The 18,614-nt window shown below is 41.3% G+C and overlaps 2 protein-coding genes across 4 annotated transcripts in view; one reads left to right on the plus strand and one right to left on the minus strand.

The window, feature by feature from the left end:
- Positions 1 to 4,942, plus strand: part of CUNH12orf65 (chromosome unknown C12orf65 homolog) — a 5,678-nt gene extending 736 nt beyond the window's left edge. The window contains exons 1-4 of one of the 3 annotated variants that reach the window (XM_026058892.1): positions 143 to 332; positions 1,800 to 2,315; positions 3,240 to 3,482; positions 4,574 to 4,942. In XM_026058892.1, coding sequence (XP_025914677.1) covers positions 2,040 to 2,315; positions 3,240 to 3,452 — 489 coding nt within the window. In that variant the 5' untranslated portion in view covers positions 143 to 332; positions 1,800 to 2,039 and the 3' untranslated portion in view covers positions 3,453 to 3,482; positions 4,574 to 4,942. Of the gene's footprint in view, positions 1 to 142; positions 333 to 1,799; positions 2,316 to 3,239; positions 3,628 to 4,573 lie in introns of those variants that run through there. The other 2 variants (XM_026058891.1, XM_026058893.1) reach the window with 2 other exon arrangements.
- Positions 4,869 to 9,875, minus strand: CDK2AP1 (cyclin dependent kinase 2 associated protein 1). The gene is made up of 3 exons (XM_026058895.1): positions 9,761 to 9,875; positions 8,518 to 8,644; positions 4,869 to 5,692 (listed from the first exon to the last, which is right to left on the minus strand). Exons 1-3 carry the CDS (start codon positions 9,836 to 9,838, stop codon positions 5,625 to 5,627), a joined length of 273 nt encoding a protein of 90 aa, XP_025914680.1. The 5' UTR covers positions 9,839 to 9,875; the 3' UTR covers positions 4,869 to 5,624.
- Positions 9,876 to 18,614: the final 8,739 nt, after the last annotated feature.

The raw sequence follows: 18,614 nt of genomic DNA on the forward strand, positions 1-18,614 counted from the left end.
CCTCTGGCCTCGCGGCGCCGTCCCGGCGGGGCGCTGCTGGGCGCTCGGCGGCCGCCGGGCCGCGCTGGGTGAACCCTCTCGTTCCCCGGGCGTGTGGCACAACCCGGGCTGCTGTCGGGGAGGCCTGTCAGCAAAGCACTTGTTCTAAAACAGTTTAATCATGTACGCAGAGCACCCTGCGTGTGTTGCACTGTCGTTCCTGACCTGTCATCCCCCCTGCGTCCTTCCCCGTGAGACCGAGCAGTCATCTCTAGCAYTGTTTTAAAAATGGGATGTTAGCGTTCTTATCGACACGGGCGGCCCTCGCTTAAAATATGTTAAAAACGTTACAGGTAAAGCTCTTTTAGAGTTAAGACATGGTTGTCTTTAGTTCTGTTCTGCACTAAGCCATGTGCTTCTTGGAGGTCTTTTGTGCTGAAATCTTGAGGAAACCTCCTGTTCTAGGTATCTTCTAGGCCTAGTCATGTTTTACAGCTATAGTATCCAGTAGCAAAAATAGGGTAAAAATTCATGTTCTCCGTAAGCCTATCTATTAAGATGAGACAGTTCAAACACTTGTCAGTCTTGGTTACAAAAAGGGCTACTTTAACAGGCAGTGCCTGGCTAGTATTAAGCCTGCTGTTGAGGAAAGGCTCGCTTTAAAGCTAGTTGTTCTGCTAACTCTTCCTACATGTGTTTTTTTTTTCCCCCCTCAGCAAAACATTGTTGCTATCTTCTATTGCCACCAAGTGGCTGTCCTGACTTAAAATAAAAGCTTTCTTAAAATTACATTGATTTCTTCACTTAGACTTAACTTGTATGGCTATTTATAGCTAAGTGCCACTTGTTCACATGCTGAAGTATTTTCTTCTGAATCAAATAAAATATTTCAACCATAAAAGTATCTATTGTTTTAATTGTTTGCCTAATTTCTTGAAAAGTGCTATTTTACAGCAGTAGGACCTGAAATTGCTTTTTATCCATGAGGTGGTAAAATGCAATGTATGCTTCTCTGCCTAGGTTACTATTAAAAACTTGACCCAAAGAAAAAAAAAATTGTCACCCTATGAAGCAGTAGTTGGAAAACTGGGTGGTCTGCTTTTTCACTGATCATCTTCCTCCCTCAATGTTGCCTCATTGACCAATTAGAAAGTTACAGGAGTGGAGAAGAATGGGCAAACTTGTGGACAGGATCAACACAGAAAAATGCTTCTGATTTGAAATGGAGTTGATTCAATTTGCTATATTGGACCACGCTCTACAGTCACCTTTTTTTTCTCCACCTTCCATTTGCAGTCTTCCATGACTATAAGCCAGTGTACAGGAGAAGCTGAGAAATGATTAATGTATAGTTACACTACGTAAACTTGCTGGCTTTCTCCAGCAGGTTTCTTTCAGTAGTTTAGAGCACTGTTAGCACTGTTATAAGAAAACCTCTGATAAGGATTCTTGCACCCTCACCTGTCCTCCCTAGATATAGTTAAAACGTGTATAGACAGGTGAATTGTAGGTACCATTTTCAGCAAGGCAGAACCCAGTAGAGTGCAGTGCCAGTAAAGGCACCTAGAGCAAAATTCTGACACATTATTAAAATTAGTAAAATCTCGGCCTTATTTAAAACTATAGATCAACATCTATAATTTCTGCCCTTTTTCACTGTATTTTAAAGGTCAAGTTACAAGAACAACACGAACAATTTTATCCTTTCTTGGAACCATGGAATCCCAAAGTTCAGTTTTACTCTGTGTACAGCTGTTTGCAAAAAGCCTTTTTCCAAATGTTGGTAGGAGTACTGACTTAATTTATTTACTGTTTTCCAGGTCCCTTTCTTGACTATTTTAAGAAATCTGGTTGCAATCAGAACTGAAATTCCATTTGGAATGGTAAATATTTCAAGGCAAATGTTTATGAAACCAGTTCTAATACCCTTGAGAATAATCTGAATATTGAAGTATCGCACAAGGTGTGGCTAAAATAGATCATCTTAAAACAAGGATTCTGATGGTATACTCCATTCCTCTGCTTCAGTTTTCCAGACGAAGCTGTATCCTCACTTCTGTATGAATGCACCAAATTTATTTCATTTTACATTCTTACTGAAAGAAGCAAGTACAGCATCTTGGAGGCCATGGATGTTGAGGAAACAACAATTTTCCCTGACCAGACTGCCCTTACTCCAGGCAGCAGGAAAAAAGAACTCTTCCAATCTCCTTGCACTAAATGAGGCAGAATTAAAAGAACAGTTTGTAAGAGGTGATGGCCCAGGAGGTCAAGCCACTAATAAGACAAGCAACTGTGTTGTGTTGAAGCATATTCCAACTGGGATTGTCATTAAGGTAATTATATTTTATTTCATTAAGTCATAAAGTGCATTATGTCTTCCAAACCATCTTTTATAGTTAAGAATATTCTCAGTGCAAGAGTCAGGGAGGATGAGTTTATTGATATGCATTGTAAAGAACCTCAGAAAGGAATAGGGTTCGTTAATATTACTTTAATAAATTTGGGGCTAAGCTGATCTTGGAATTAGGCTTTGGCAACCACTACTGTTTTGTAGTTTTCTTTGTATCTTCTTATCCTTCCAGTGATAGCTTTTGCATTCCTACTCCCTTGTGAGGTCTTACAATGTCTTCCTTAACAAGGTGATCAGAGTCATTTTGCATATTCTTCTTAAGCATTACTCTTGCCTATGTACCATGTGCTAAAACTTACCTTTGAAAATAATCTTTACTTCCTTATCATGTAAAGGGAAAGACACAGTTAAGTTAAACTCAGAAGCAACTTTCCAAAGTAATATGGAATCAATTGTGTTTGCTGACAGAATTAAAGATTAATGCAAAAGTCAGCCTGCCAAGTTACAGTAACAATTGATTATTAGTCAGCCTCTCCAGAATATGTCGTCTGGCTGCAAAAAAATTGGGGAGTTCTTGGTGGTAGAATTCTCTTGGTTGGGGGGGGGGTGTTTATTGTAGTGGCAGGAAAAAGAAGGAGAGAAATGAGCTCTTTGGAAGAACTTGTTTAAAGCAAGTAAATATAGTTAATATAGTAAGTCATCCCCTAATCTACTGTTTCAGAAATAATAAACTTCAAAAAAATGGGCAGGCAATTCAAATGTAATTTCACCCAAAATTATTTGAAGAGTTTCTAATTAGGATCTGATCTTGCAATCCTTGTTCAGGTACAATACATAGAGTAAAAGGGAAAACAGAAGAATAAACAGGCTAAAGTCACAATAAAAATGCCGTACTGTATTTTTTCAGTGTCATCAAACAAGATCAGTAGAGCAGAACCGAAAGATAGCCAGAGAAATCCTGCAGGAAAAGGTTGACCTCTTCTATAAAGGTGAAGATAGTGATGTTTTTAAAGAGAAGAAAGCAGGAGAGAAGAAGAAGCAAGAGAAGAAAAGAAGAGCAAGGGAAAACCTAGAAAGGAAAAAGCATTTTAAAGAGATGCAACAATCAGATGGCAAATAAACATGTGAAATACTGACTTGTCCTAATTGGGTAAGGGAAAAAGAATATGTCATTATATCTGAATGCAGTTTTCTAACTGACAGATGTTGTAGGACTTCATAAGCACAACTAAAAATATTTAGTGACCTGCTATTACTGTAAAACTGAAGTATTAAAAGCAGTCATGTATTCCTTCTTCTGTCTGCCATCATCTCATTACTCACATTCAGTAATCAGTTTTTCTGCCAAATTCAAAAGATGATAATCCAATCATTTTGAAAAGGGATGATAAAGTTTCCACTATTGTTAACGGAGACAAAAAGAAAACTCGATCCCTTAGGAGTTCCGATACATAAGAACACCCATAAAAAGTTTCAACTTTCCATCTGTACTTGACCACTGCCTCCACTGACATCAAAATCCTGCATAAACAGTGAACTGATTAAGCTGAGACACAAAAAAAGCTGCTTTGTGATACCACTTGTGATGGTGTAAACAGACATGCTGATACAAGAGTGGCCAGTCGCTGGCTGCCCCCTTCAGATCTGTCAGCTGAACTGCCTGCATAAATGTTCTTGTTCCACTCAATTCAGAATGAAGTTTCAACAGCAGCTTTACAGATCTTACCTAGAGCAGTGAAGAACATGGGGGAAGGGGGAGTGTTRCTCCTGCAAGTGATGGTTGATCAGGTATTTTCTTCCAGCTCAAATGTAGAATTAGATCATTACGGATTTAAAAAAAAAAAGCAGAAAAACACATGTTGGAAGCTACATGCCAATGCAACAGTCCTATTCATCCAAGATACGATGTAAATAACTTTTTTCCTCTGAATGTTCTATTATCTTCAAGTATCTGTAGTTCCATATGTATCAGATATTCTAGATTACTTCATTTCCTTAGGATTTAGATTTGATTGTATGTGGTACATTTACAGTCCTTTTACTATATTTATACTGTGCTGCAGTTTGTGCATTTCAGTATCGTCACTCATCTTGAAAGTTTCCTATTTTAAGCAAATACATACAGCCACTTTTCCTTTATTACTGTTAGTTTGGAGCCAGTAGTGAAGCATACTTTTCCATTTTAATACTGTTAAGAAGTCTAATTGCCAAATGGCAACTTTGTCTTTAATTTTTGGACAGAAACGTCACAGGCTGCCACTGAATTCTGACCTTCAACAATGAAGGGAGAGAGCTTTCAGAACCAAAGCCCTAGTGTGTATTTTAAAAACAATGGAGACTACCTAGCAACTGTACCTCCTTCCTGCAGAGATGACTGCATCAGGACTGTGCCATGGATGGAAAGTCTCCAGCACTCTGCAGTCCCATTCTCTRGGCTGTTCTTGAACTTGAGCCTCCTGCGTGAAGGTTAAACCTTTATCTATTGAGAGTTCTCTCGTATACAAAGTATGAATTTGATTAAAGTGACTGTACATAGTTTTAATACAAACTGTTAATGAAAATAAGCTTTATTACATCAAGTAATAAATACATACAAAGATGCAAATAACAGTTTTAGTAATTTATCCAGAATTTTCTTTTTTGGCAAACTTAAAACTGAAATCTCCAGCCTTAATGTAGAAATTAGCTTTCTGGGACCTTGTTATTATTTAATAGGTTTCCCTATTTTCCATATAACTCATGCACTTTAAATGGACTTCAAAGCACTAACAGTCATGCAAATGTTTATGCAAAACGAACAAAAAAGGAAAAATAAGAGGAGGGGAAGGTTATTTCTAAGCAGGGTCTATGCTGTATGACAAATTGTGACATAGCAGACTACTAGGTACAGCATGCTATTCTGCATTTATTAAAAAAAATCCTTAGAGTTTATGTCAAACTTTGATAGTTTGGGGTTAAGTGAATATAGTCAAAAGAAAAACAGAATGAGACTGTGGCTGGCTAAGAAGAGAACTGAAATATAGCCTGGGAGAGAGAGAGCATTCCTCTGCATGCAATTCAGTTTTCATGTTTTAGAAACATTTTGGGGAGTTTTAATGTCTTTACAAAATGCAAACCATCAGTAAGTTGAAAAATCCTTGTTTTTTCATTCTTAATTATACACTTTTGTAAGGGCAAAAAAAGGTAAAACATTCAAAATAAATGAACTCATCTGAATGTTTCAAGAGTCAAAGGAACAAGTATTACTTTTTCTTCATTAAGAGATGGAAAATCTTGTAACTGAATTAGTGGGCTAGGATCTTGCATTTCGTTCAGTCTCAGCCAAGCATTCCCGAACTAGTCCTCTAGCATGAATAATGCCTGCAAAAGAATTGGACATTTTTTAAATCATCTTATTCAGGTGACTCTTGCAATGACAATCCACAGAAAGGTTTATGTATTTCTATTCTGAGTTACCAAAGCTATCACAGCATGCTTCAGAAAAAGGAGACTTTTTTTTTCTCCCGCCACATCCTTCCCAAACATTAGCCTCCGCTAGAGAAGTTGACTTTTCCAACCTGTCATTATAAATTGAAAAGGGACCAAACCAGGAATCGGAGCATTATAAGCTTTGTAGATCTGCAGTGACAGGTACACCTTAATTAAGGTGCAGTGCAGGCCTCTTTAAAATCAGGAGTTTAACTAGAGAAAAAAAAAATCATCTTGCCTACCTGTCAGTTATTTTGCTACAGTGGGGTGAAAGACGACGAAGTAATTTGGGGAGTCATTTTAGCAAGCTCTAAAAGCCTAAATTAATGCCATGGGGTAATTCTCCTCAGAGAGGATGCATCAAAATCTGAGTCTTCATAATACTGCCTCAACACAGGTTCTGCCTCTTGTAAGAATAAGAGGAAATTTTTAGTGGTGTGTGCACAAAGTTATCTCCTAACCCTGGATCAGCTCCCAGTGTAAATCATCACTACTTTACATGCTGCCATATCTATTCTTATTTGATAGATGTAAGCTGGAATTTTCCACTAAGAGTCCTGTTGCATTGAGTTCCAACAATCTGAACCTTGATTCTTAATCCTGGAATGGAATCTAGATTCATATTCTCAGAGCTGCTAGAAGAACAAGAGCTTGAGTAAGATCTTAAAATATGAGACATTCTGGGCAGATTTTCCCCATGACAAACAAGGCTATATTCTACTGACAGGACCAGATAGAGACTAGGGCGATTTCTCTAATCAATCATGCTCCTTAACAAGGTGGGGAAACCACAGTAAGGCAACAGAGCAATGTTAATCTCCATTTAGAGATAATGGATTCTGTCTCTTGAGGGCTGCTAGCCCAAATCAGAGCAACAGCCTTTACCCCCAAGGAACAGTGACCTGGGACTCCTAGGGTCCAAGGCTTTGCAGAGGGTTAAATCGACACGTAGCAGGTAAAGCCTGCAGCTGTGGGATCCAGGGATGCATACTCGAAGCAGCACATTAGACCTGGATATGGTGGCAGGATGCCCAGTTTATGCAGCAGAGCTACCCTGAATTATGTAGAACACTGGGAATTTGGCCAGTTTTAGAGGTCAGTAGCCTCTGTCCTGAGGAGCAGGTGGAGCTGGGGACAGAGACTTTATTCAGGAAGAACCTCCACACAGCCATGGAGGCTGCAGACATGTGGGTACCCTCATTCAGTCTTTCTCTCACACCTGCATATGCTCTTTCAGCCATAAGGCTCCCAAAATGGATAGAGGGATATGTCTGTGACCAAAAGATGGCAGCAAAAGGTATTTATTTGGGATTTTTTTGCAATACTGGCATGCCAGTCACACTTGCAGCATTGAATCTTAAACCTACATTAGCAAACAAACTAAATACTCACTGCAATACCAAAACAACTTTCTCTCACCTAACTGAGCTGTTCAGCAAAGAGAACGTCTGCCTCTCTCCTGGTGTCTCTCAAGTTGTCCCCATTAGCCTATTGCCATTCATGATTAATACTGACTCAGGCAATGCAATAAAGAGAGACTCCAGCAACATTGATTTTAGCTGGGCCAGATTCCACTTACCACTCATCAGCAGACTTTATTGCATCCTTTCCCAGAACAGCTACTAGTCATTTTATTGCATGTCATGGCAGATATATTACTCTCCTATAATGGCTGAGTCTTAAACACAGCTCTGTAGTCTTGGGTAAATGTAAAGGGGATTTGCAAGGTGGTGAAGTTGGTCTGTTACAGTAAGATTCCCATTCAAGGTTGAATGCATGAGCCAAACTCGGCACAAGGACCAAGGAAAGGGAGGAAAAGGTAACTATCATGCTGGCAGAGGACAGAACACCCAGCACAACTGTTGTCGAGGGCCTTTCGGGGTCATTTCAGGAGCTAGAGCGGTGGAATGTCCCACTGCTCCTTCAGAAATATCCCTCGCATGTCTCCTGCGGAGGACAATGTCAAACTGATGTCAGCGGTAGGGCATGTGCGGGTTTCTTTTACACTGCAAGGAAGGGGCAATTACGTGACCCTTTTTAGCTGACTAAGCAAAGCTAAAGAGGCCTCCTCAGCTAGGCCTGGGACACTGTTAGACCCTGATTAGTGGACTCCTAATGATGTCCACTTGACAATAAGTAATGGAGCCTAAGCAGCCAGACACTCCAGATAGAGGAGGAATATGTATGCTTGAAGTCTTAGTCTCTGCACAGCTTTCATTAACTACATCTCTTTTTTTTCAGCCCTTCTCACCACCGGCTCAGTGTGATTTAGCACAACGTAAAATTTCTTTAAGCAAAATACACTTCAGTAGAGACTCTTGGGTCAAGTAGAAGGGTGATGTTTACGAGAGGAAGTAAACAATGCTTGACTGTATATTTTAGAGTCTAGGCAGAAAAGGGAATTGAAGGGGTAAGTCAGTCACCAGGAATCTGACAGAATGTGTCCGATAGACACATTAAGGGATACAAATAAGGTTTGAATTATTAACTGAAACTCTCTTTGTGCACATGAAATACATTCATTCACTGGTTTATCTATCAAACACAGCATGAACAGAATATCCCAAAGATTCAGTTGCTTGTTAATACGCCTAGCTTAATAACCAGCTCAAGAGAGCTGTCTCCTTTCAAAGGAAACAGTTGTCATGAAACAGTATTTAAGCAGTTTATGCAAAAAGAGTATAGGACACTTTTTTAAAAATAATTTTAAACATTACCTCGTTTTAGCCTCTCCATCGCACTTTTACTCCCAGCATATGTGGGTCTAATCTCTTTTCCTAATTCTTCTATGATAGCTAGAAGTTCTGCATATTTGCTCTGTGGTACTTGACTGCTGCTGGTGCCCTGTAGTTGGAAGTAGAATCATCTCAATTAAATACTGCTAAAAACAAAATAATTAAAACAAGCAGCAACCTGAAATTCATGAAATACCAGATACTGCCCTGGAAGACACTTTATTAAAAAATAAAATTTCAATTTTATTACATGAACATGATTTCTTTTTGCATTTGCTCCTACAGTTGGACACAATGTTATGCACCCTTGGAAAATAGGGATCAGCTGGGAGGATGCGGCTGCAGGATTGGGACCTTAAGTGAAACATAAGTTCAATCAGTCCTGCAAAAACAGCAACCTGAGAACTGCTTATTTAACTCTCCTTCTGCTTTTATCAATGTGCAATGGGCACAAACTGAAACACAGGAAGTTCCCTCTGAACATAAGGAAAAACTTTTTTACTGTGAGGGCGACTGAGCATTGGAACAGGTTGCCCAGAGAGGTTGTGGAGTCTCCATCCTTGGAAATACTCAAAAGCCATCCGGACAGGGTCCTGGGCAACCTGCTCTAGGTGACCCTGTTTGAGTGGGGGGGTGGACAAGATGATCTCCAAACGTCCCTTCCAAACTCAACGCTTCTGAGATTCTGTAATGTTTAGGTGTGTATTTTGTGGAAGAGTTCACTAGGCGGAGAGATTGGGGAGCAGATACAAGAAAGCTACCCAGAGGACAAGGGAATCCTGTTAAGATGTTAAAAACGTTTCACAGAAAGTTTACCAGCTAGATTCATGAAAGCAGCCCATAGGAATCTCTGTAACACACATTTCATGAGGCTGTAAATTTTAAAGTATAAATTTACCCAAGGAAAACAGTTAAAGATGTAGGGATATTACTTTTTAACAAATAATATGTTATAGCCCTTATTATCAGAACATAACTCAAGACATGGTTCACTATTAGTCAGAAATGGAGGAACTAACAATTAATTAGTAACTAATCTCACTCAGCACTCTGCTTAGTCTAATTTGATCCCAAGACATGTGCGATGAATCAGTCTGCCATTTGGGTTTGATTTCAAAGCTAGGTGGGAGGGAGGAACACCTCAGATTACAGGCCACAATTCATACTACTATGCAAACCTAGGGTCAGTGATCTGATTAAAGAAAAACAACTAGCTGAACTATACCTGCATCCCTTGCGTATAGCCTAGAGATGGGGGTCCATAGTCATTTATAAGCTGTCTGTATTGTGCGGATGTTGCCATACTTGTGGAGGGGGAATGAACACTCCCAGCTGTAAAGAGAAAAGGAAAAAAAATGCAGTTATTATCTAGAGATAGATTAGCTGGTTATACTGGGACACATTCTAGATAACTTTTCTCTTTTCTAAAGCCATGACCTCTCACCTCTTTCTAAGCACACTAATACCATTTCAGAGTCACACTATTTGCGAGGAAGAGAACAGTTAAATTAACACTTCTCTGATGTTCGCTGTACATTTGAAAATAGCACAGCCTGCAACATTATCAGTGCAAATTGTTTGCCTAAAAGTGAAAGAGTGTAACATGACAGGTTGTTCTGCCTAGACAAACTGTAAATATTAAGGAGCCCTATTTTTGCATATATACATTCCACATAGATGAGTCTAATGTACTGTGCTATTTTTACCTCTTCAGTACAAGTTATCTGAAAGCAATTTTGCAACTTAAAGTGTCATCACACAGTCAATGCAAGTTACCCTCAATACTATTTCCAGCTGATGCCAAAACTATTCATAGGGGACAGTCAGATGAGGTACATCAGATCTGCTGCTCATTGTAAAACATCGGAGTTGAAGAGTTGCTACCATTATTCCTCTTTGTGTGATGTCAAACATTTTTAGCCAGTCAGACTGTACTGCACAAGTAAACTAAAGGAAAAATAACATCACTTTTGGTTATGGTTACATGTTCTAATGTTATAAAAGATCATATTCAGATTATATTCAAATCAACAGGGTATCAAGTCAACTAAAAGTTATAGAAACAGACTCTAATGTGATCTATTGAAAAAACTACTCAAAAATCGAGGAATCAGAACACTTTTTTCCCAATTTTTCAACATAGGAAATTGGAATTGAGAAATATCAAAATAATTTTTTGTTTTTTTCTGAGAGGGCCTGATTATGCTGCCCGTTTTACAACAGTGTTGCAAGACCTGCTGGTTACGGATTGTAGACTCAGGACTAAGGGAGCATTACACCACTAGAGTTAGCAGCTCTTTTCTACTCTTGCAGTTGCAGTGCCCCTGCATCCACTGTTGCTGCTGTCTTTGCCTGCAGGCAGCAGACACAGACTGGCTGCTGTCTGAAAAATCTTTCCCCTTACAAACTCCTTTGCTGAAATTCCCAATTGTTTTCCCACATGAGAAACAGATCTTATTTACCAGACTTTGTTTGAATTTAAATTAAACCCATGCTACAAGTCACCGGGACTCAAAACTATGTAAATCATTGTTTTTGTTTTCAAGTTGCAAGTGATTTCATTCAGATTTTCCCTCACGACAAAAAGAGAGAAACAAAAAGCCAGCAGTTACACCATAAAAGCACTGCTAAACACAGCGGGACAGAGACTCCCTGTCCTCCTCAGTTGGGAAATCTTTTTCCACTTTAGGATTAATCACATGATATCATCATGGTGTCATCTTCACTACAAGAAGAGAGTGTGTTTTTAATTTTAACTAGTTCACTAGTGAAAACCTAGTGATGGTAAAATGGGATGATCAGTAGGCCACCTTAAAAAAAGCAAACTTCCTCCTTTGTCTTTAATTAACCTGCTAAATTTTAGGGTGCTACAGTCTGCATTTCCATTACTCAGGTTTCACATGGAGCTAATTATCACATTTTGCTAAAGCACAGTAAAAAAAACAAAACAAAACAAAACAAAAAAAAMCCACACACACACAAAAAGCCACACACCCATAGAGCACAGCTCCTGCGCTGTGAAGGAACACCAGAGTTGTCAGCTACATTTTCAATTAGTTCATTACATTATCAGCTCAAAATATGTGAACAATTGCAAGATTTCTGTATGTACAGCTCAGTCAATATTTCAAGTCTAGATGATTGAATTTCAACAGTTATCAAACATGACACAACAGCAAACTGCATCTTCCTCCAAGGATTTCAAAATGCTTTAAAAACATTAATGAGTCCCTTGCACTGCAAGGTAGGAAGGTTTAATTACCTCAATTAAGCAAAGAAAGACTTAAGCAATTTTTCCTCATGTACAATAAAACAAAAGACCCATCCTGTAAAGACTTGTTCCTAAACTGTTACTGCAAGCAGTCCCCCATACATACATACATACAAGACCTGGGAGCTCCAAACTGGTTCAGAATCAAGGCAGGGACTCAGACGACCAGGCGCCGCAATCCTGCTTTACCCACAGAACAAACCTTAGCTGCAGTCCATGAAAAACAGCAAACAAGATCATTCACCACCACTGTATCAGTTGATGATAATACAGTACAGATACTTTATTGATTGTTGCAGATTATGTTGATTTAAACAATGACACATTCTTGGTTTGTATGAAGATAAGGCAAGGAATGTCTAGATAAGAACAAAAACTTCCAGGCATGTGATGTGGCAAGACAAAGCAGCAAATCTAGCGGCTGACCGAGAAAGTTTCACAGATGGGAAAGCCAGCTCCACAAGGCACTGCAGTGGACACTAGTTGGTCTCAGCATGGGAGCTGGATCCCAGCAGTGACTGAATTAACGCTGAATTATAAAAACAAGCAAGAGGAACTTTCAGTAGACAACTATCCAGGAGGGCCTGCTGCTGGAGTTTTAGCACCGCTACTGATTTAAATTAGCGATCAGATCAATAGACTTGTCGCTTCAGCAGCCAGGGGTGCTGCATTGTCTACTTTACCCACAATATATGCAGAGCTGTGATGCAGACACTAGAGGCCATTGCTGAGTACGGAATGCCCTGCCAAATGACAGATCGTGGTAACCATGGTGAGTTTACCCGTTTCTTTGCAGTCTGCATCAAAAATGTAATAAGACATAATGCCATGCGCCGACCACTTTATCAGCAGCAGCAGGCCCAGAGAACAAAGAAAAGCATTTGACTTGGCCATGGTACCAGCCTCCACACACCCGTGTCAGAAGTTGCGCCAGTCAAACTCAGCTGGAGGGAGAAAAAATGAAAAATCCTTGATTTCACCTCAATTTAAGATGATGCAATCATGAAAATGAAATTAATTGTGGGGATATTAGTATCTCAGAGGGTAATGGACCTTGAGCTTTTTGACCTGTCACTTTGTACATTAATCTCAGGGAGAGTCCATGAGTCTTGGATGACTATTACTCAATTAACCCAAAATTACATCTGCAAGTCTGAGCATCCTGTATATCTCAGATTTAAAAGAAAGGAGAGAGAGAGAGAGAGAGAGAGGAAGGAAAAAAAAAAGAAAMAAAAGAAAGGAACACCAGCTGCTGCTATTATAGTTACTAAGAAAAATTAGGCCAGCAAGTCTCGCAGTCGAGACCCAGTCAGAAAATCAGTTTGATGACTAGGTATTCAGCAGAAAGAAAAAAAAAGGGAGGAGATCTAAACTGAGGCTTGCTTTCTCATGTTAAAATAACAATGGAGACAAGACAGTTAAGAATCGACAGAATTGAAAAAGGAGTGTGTTTGGTACTGAACTTAAGTGAGACTCTGTATTACATCCTAAATTGTCTTAGTGCTTGCTGTTATTTAAAACCTAAATTAATATACACACTTTCCTCCCTCCACTTTCCCAATTAAATGTATACAAAGCTTTTTATTAACACATTTATTCCTGTGCCAACAATATCCTTATTTCTGTATTCAAGCAGAAGACTTTCAAAAGCATTTTTCCCCACAGAAATAGTGATTTTTTTTAAGAATATTATGCTTTATTAATCTTGGGGATCTAGCAATGCAACAAAAAGAAATAAGATTTTTGCATCAAAACCTCCTCCTTCTAGTGGTCTCTCTGAGCCCCAATTAACACCCTGGCAGACAAAGRAACTAAAATCAAGCTTTATATGCCTAAACTCCCATTGACCACAAATCTTCCCATTAATTTCTGATAGGAGCTGAATGGATCTGTACAAACCTCCTCTACCGTCTTGAAGCCTGAGTAGCGATATCAATTTGCTGGTCTGAGTTTTAATTCCTAAATCTGTTGCCGTTGCCTGCTGGAAAAATGACTGGAAAGGGAGCTCACCAGAGCCCTGTGCACCCCACAAGGAAGCAGTGGGAGCAGGAACACTGGGGTATTCTTACCTGATTTGCTTCAAGTGGATGCCATGACATCCACACAGCTCAATTTTCACCCCATTTTACCCTCACAAGCAGCAAAATAAAATCAGTAATAGTTACTCAGCTCACCAAGTTATACATGCAGAACTGACTTAGACGAGTAAAGAAACAACCCCACTGGATATACGATTCTCTACTATCCTGTAGTTTGTAAGATGCTGGAAAACTTGTGTAAATTCCTGCCATTTTACAAACCCTTTGTACACGTGAACATGACCGTACATAAGGCGAGATCCCTGTAGCCAGGATTTTCTCCRAGGTGCATGGCATAGCCCATGGAATCTCACTGCTTCTACCTCTGTTTTACACTCGCTTCAAGCTGAAGTTGTTTGCAACAGGAAGGCTGTTCCCATTTTGATGGGTAGCACTCATTAGCTCTTTATAGAGAGCCCTGTGCTGGAAGTTACTGCCTCTACCACACAGCGTGAAAACATTCCTCATCTGCTTCAGATGACTGCCGTTTGATTCCTGATAGTATCCAGTACGAGACAAGCAGGCTGGAATATTTTAACTGGGAGAATGTAATTTCTTCTGTCCTAAATTGGATAACTTTGCAATGAAACATGAGAGAAACATTCACGTGAGCTGCTCTGCCAGCTACATTATGGGGCAAGTATCCTCCAGCAAAGGAGGAGGTAACATCTTAAACTAGCACAGCCATTTCTGCGGCGAGTATTTGAACGCAGCCTGAATCATAGGTGTAGTACTCTGGCTCACTCTGAGACTATTTGATTCCTTAGCCCTCTACACACTTTGGCTTAATTTCAGCTAGAACTCCCTGCTATCCATGGGACACTCCATGCATGTCTGCACAAGCAGATCCACTGCACAGCCAAGCAACATGCTGAACTGTACAAGAGCTGCCAACCCAGAGCTAAAACACTGACAGCCCCAATTCTCCCCAACCTTCCAATAACTTCCAGTTAAAATAATAGACCCAGTTCTCATTTGCACAAAACATTCCTTATAGCACTGGCTGTGAAAGTTATACTTTCACCCAACTTTATTTCCCCCTCAAACAGCCCTTATGGTAGAAACAGACCTTTCTTTGAATAAAACTATTTCCTTTCCAAAAAAAAAAAACCAACCCACACTAGCGCACACACACACAAATACGTTCTCAAGAACTAGGGCATTCTTTATCGTAACAGCCAGAGGCCTTGCTCTTTTGATCTGTAGTATTCTGGACCTTTCCTCTAGTACTGTTGTTCTATTTAAACCTTCCATGTGGATAATGGTCATGTTTTATGTCTCCTCCTCCCCCCTCTTCCACCTTTTTTTTAATCAGAAAAGCAAAGGACAGTTAGTGGATTCCCCACCATTCTTCTTTTCCAGCTTACAACACAGGCTATTTCTACATTAGTAAGTTATTTGGCACAACCGGAATGGATCAGAAGATCAAAGTATTTGGTACATCTATACCACATGTAGTTGGGGTGAGGGGTGTGACTTCAGACTAGATTTAGTCTGGCCCCTGGACTGAGTGTCCCCACCACAGATGCAGTTCAAAGGCGTCCAATCTTTGGTTCAGACTCTTATGTTCCCATTAAAAGACGGAGCATCAGTGTTGTACAACTGGAGCAGAGTTTCTGGTTTAGTTTTATCCAAAAGGAATCAAGTTAACATGAACCAAAACCACTCTGCAATTGAACCAACACATGGTGGGTGGGGAGGACGAAGGGATTTGCTAATCATGAAAACCATACTACAGTGAACAGCCATGGACATGTATGGACACAGCCAAAAATGCCAATTTTCTAAATGGCTAAACAAGTTCATTTGAAAATAATAAATTCTGAAACATGCTTAGAACATTTCTTTTCAAATCATTTTTAACTTGACATGGACTTCAGATGAGCAGGGAACCAGCACTGTATTACATGCCAAATCCAATGACAGTCATAAGACCACCTGTGTGAAGTGTTTAAACAAATCCAAAGAGATCAAAAGAAGAACCCACAAAGTAAAATTTCAGTTTACATTGCAGGGAAAGGGAGGGAAGCATGAGCTGGACTGCCTGGAAGTTATCCACCCTGCTAATACACAAACCCCTTGCTCTCTGCATTGCCTTGAGACAGTATTCTCATCACTACTCCCACTCCAAAAAGCCAACCCCTCAGTAGAGACAACAATATCAAACATGCTATCTCGGTAGAGGGCAACAAGGAAGCCATYTGCTCATGCAAGTCTGCACCGCTGTCTTGGTAACGTAAGGTAAGGAATGGCCTACTGTGCTGGCTATCATCTCTCAGGACTGAGGGAAACTGGTCTCTCCAGTTACGAGCTACAGACCCAGTTRGCAAAATTCTCTCCAGTTCACCTCTCGGCAAGAACTTGCTCTTTTCACYGAGAAAATCCTAGTCTCTGCGAAATGCGGCAGGTGCACTGACAGTCCTACTGGTCCTCAGCCACAGAAGTAGCTGTTGTACAGATCACCACTTGTTAACGTGGTGCCAAGATGCAGCTCCTTCCCTTGTCACGGTCTGCTGAAATTTGTTTCTCCAGATCCTATATACAAAGACTTAAAACTTTATTACAGGAACAGGGTTTTGTCTTAAAAGCTGCCATTTCTGTGGGAATCAGAATAAAACCCAAGCTGTTTCTGCTAGTGTCCATACCTTACAACTGTTATTCGCAGATCCTGTGTGTGCTCTGAACAAAAATAGGAATGCTGGTGAATATCCACAACAGAGCCGGAACGTGCCTAAAAGCTGGGGGAAAGACAAACTCCAGACCAGCTGTGTAGCTGGTGTAAATCTCTCTAGTCCCACTGAAGTCAATGGAGATGCTGTGCTTTACCTCAGCTCTGTGTCTGGCCCTCTTACAGAGGAACAGCATTAAAAAAAAGCAATACAAAACACGAGGCAGACGAGGAGGAAATGGTACTTTGTAGGATTCAGCACAATAAATGAGATAAGGAAAAACAGATCAAAACATAGTTTTTAGAAGGGGGAACACTGGTTTCTCCGGGACATGGCAGGATCTGAGGAGGCTGGGAGGGCACAGGCAGCATCGCCGATCCCCAAGAGAGCTCCTTCTCAGCTCCCATGCAGCGAAGGTGCTTGTGCAGGAGATTTAACAGGGCTCCCTAAGCACAGCCAGGTTAGAACTGAGCACCCCGGAGGCTWCACTCGAGCCCAATTCCCAGAGCGGAGGCCCCTCAGGGAGACTACAGACAATTCGGACAAAACACTGCAAGTCTGGCTGCAGGCACCCTGTGCTGGGTATCCGCACTGAGCTGGGCAAGGGGAAGAGGCACAGGCACCAAATGCTGCTGTGATGACGTGTTCTCCTTCCTTCAGCCTGGTGCAAGGCAGAGGAGTCAGCACCCGGGTGCCTCCAGCATCCTGAGTCACTTGCGGAGTAGCTGCATTCTCCTCACCCACAGTCATCCCCAGATCTGCTGACAGCCCCACGGAGTCTCTTACTTACTTCCTCCCCCCAGGCAGCCCCCCTCTCTCAGGACTTCAGCCCAGGTCCTCTGAGTCCCAAACATGCTCCTGTGCGAGAACGGAGCACTGTCACCCATCAACCACAACTGCTTCATCCCACCAAGCCACTCACCGAGGGCAGTTTAAACATGATTTGGCAGAGTGGCCACTCTCAACCTAAACTTGAAGGGAGTTAGCTCTGCAGCAAGGACACAGCTTGCTTCAGGAGCTGAGCTGCCACTGTCTTTCCAAATTCTCCTGCACCAGAAGCCCTGCAGTGCAGAGAAGCAGCATTATCTCCCAGAGGAAAATCCCTGCGAGATCCACAGCTGGCCAGAGCCCTTCTGTCAGCTGAGACCAAAATACTCAGCATTCACATGGAGAGGCTTCTGCAGGGCTGATCTCAGGCCAAAAGGGACAGATTTCCTGTTTTCCTCTCCTCTGCAGGACGGAGGGGGGGGTGGGGGTGAGGTTCCTTCACCCCAGGTTTGGAAGCAAACCTCGGATTTCTCCTCTTGGCCAGTGGCATTTAATTTAAACACAATAGAGAAGAAACCTCCTTCAACTCAGAATTAAGCTTCAGCGAGGAGGGGGCCATTTGCAGTCATATCACTCTGAATGCGATATGTGCAACTGCAAGGACTGCTTTGTCTAACTCCCTTGGCCTTAGGCCACGGTGCTGGCAATACCACTAGCTAGAGGAAGAGCTGGTGCGTGAGGATAATGGCAGAAGACAGGGAGGGAAGAGAGAGCCCATTTTGGATTCTGAGGAGGACGGTCTTTCATTGAAAAGATCCTGGGGGTTTTGAGGGTGATCTGAACTCAGGAGAGAGGACAAGTTAGACAGTCCCAGCTTGACAGCAAATTGCTGCTAACTTGCCATTAAGGGGAAGAAAAACAAAACGTTTGAAAAAAATAAAAGAAAGAAAAAGAAAAAAAGAAAGGAAGGAAAGATAAAACTGCATGAAAGAATCTAAAACCCCGATCGCAGCCGGAGCATTCGAAAGCACAGAGACACGGCAGCAGGAGGACCGGAGACAGAAGTTCACCCCTCGGCTGCTTTGTGAGCGGCGTTCGCCCGGGATCCTGCAGCYCTCCCTCGCGGCGCGGCCACACTCAGATCCCCCCAGCACCACCTAATCCCCACCCCCCCCAACACACCACCACAAAACACCACCTTTGTTTCCCCGGCAATTTTACGGCCRTTCCAGAGAGCGAGACACAGGTTCTCGGGGGAGAAACGTTTCCCCTGCCGGGCTTTCTGTGTTGGAT

The sequence above is a fragment of the Apteryx rowi genome, unplaced genomic scaffold, assembly GCF_003343035.1.
Source record: "Apteryx rowi isolate R43461 unplaced genomic scaffold, aptRow1 scaffold_15, whole genome shotgun sequence".
Taxonomy (NCBI): Eukaryota; Metazoa; Chordata; class Aves; order Apterygiformes; family Apterygidae; genus Apteryx; species Apteryx rowi.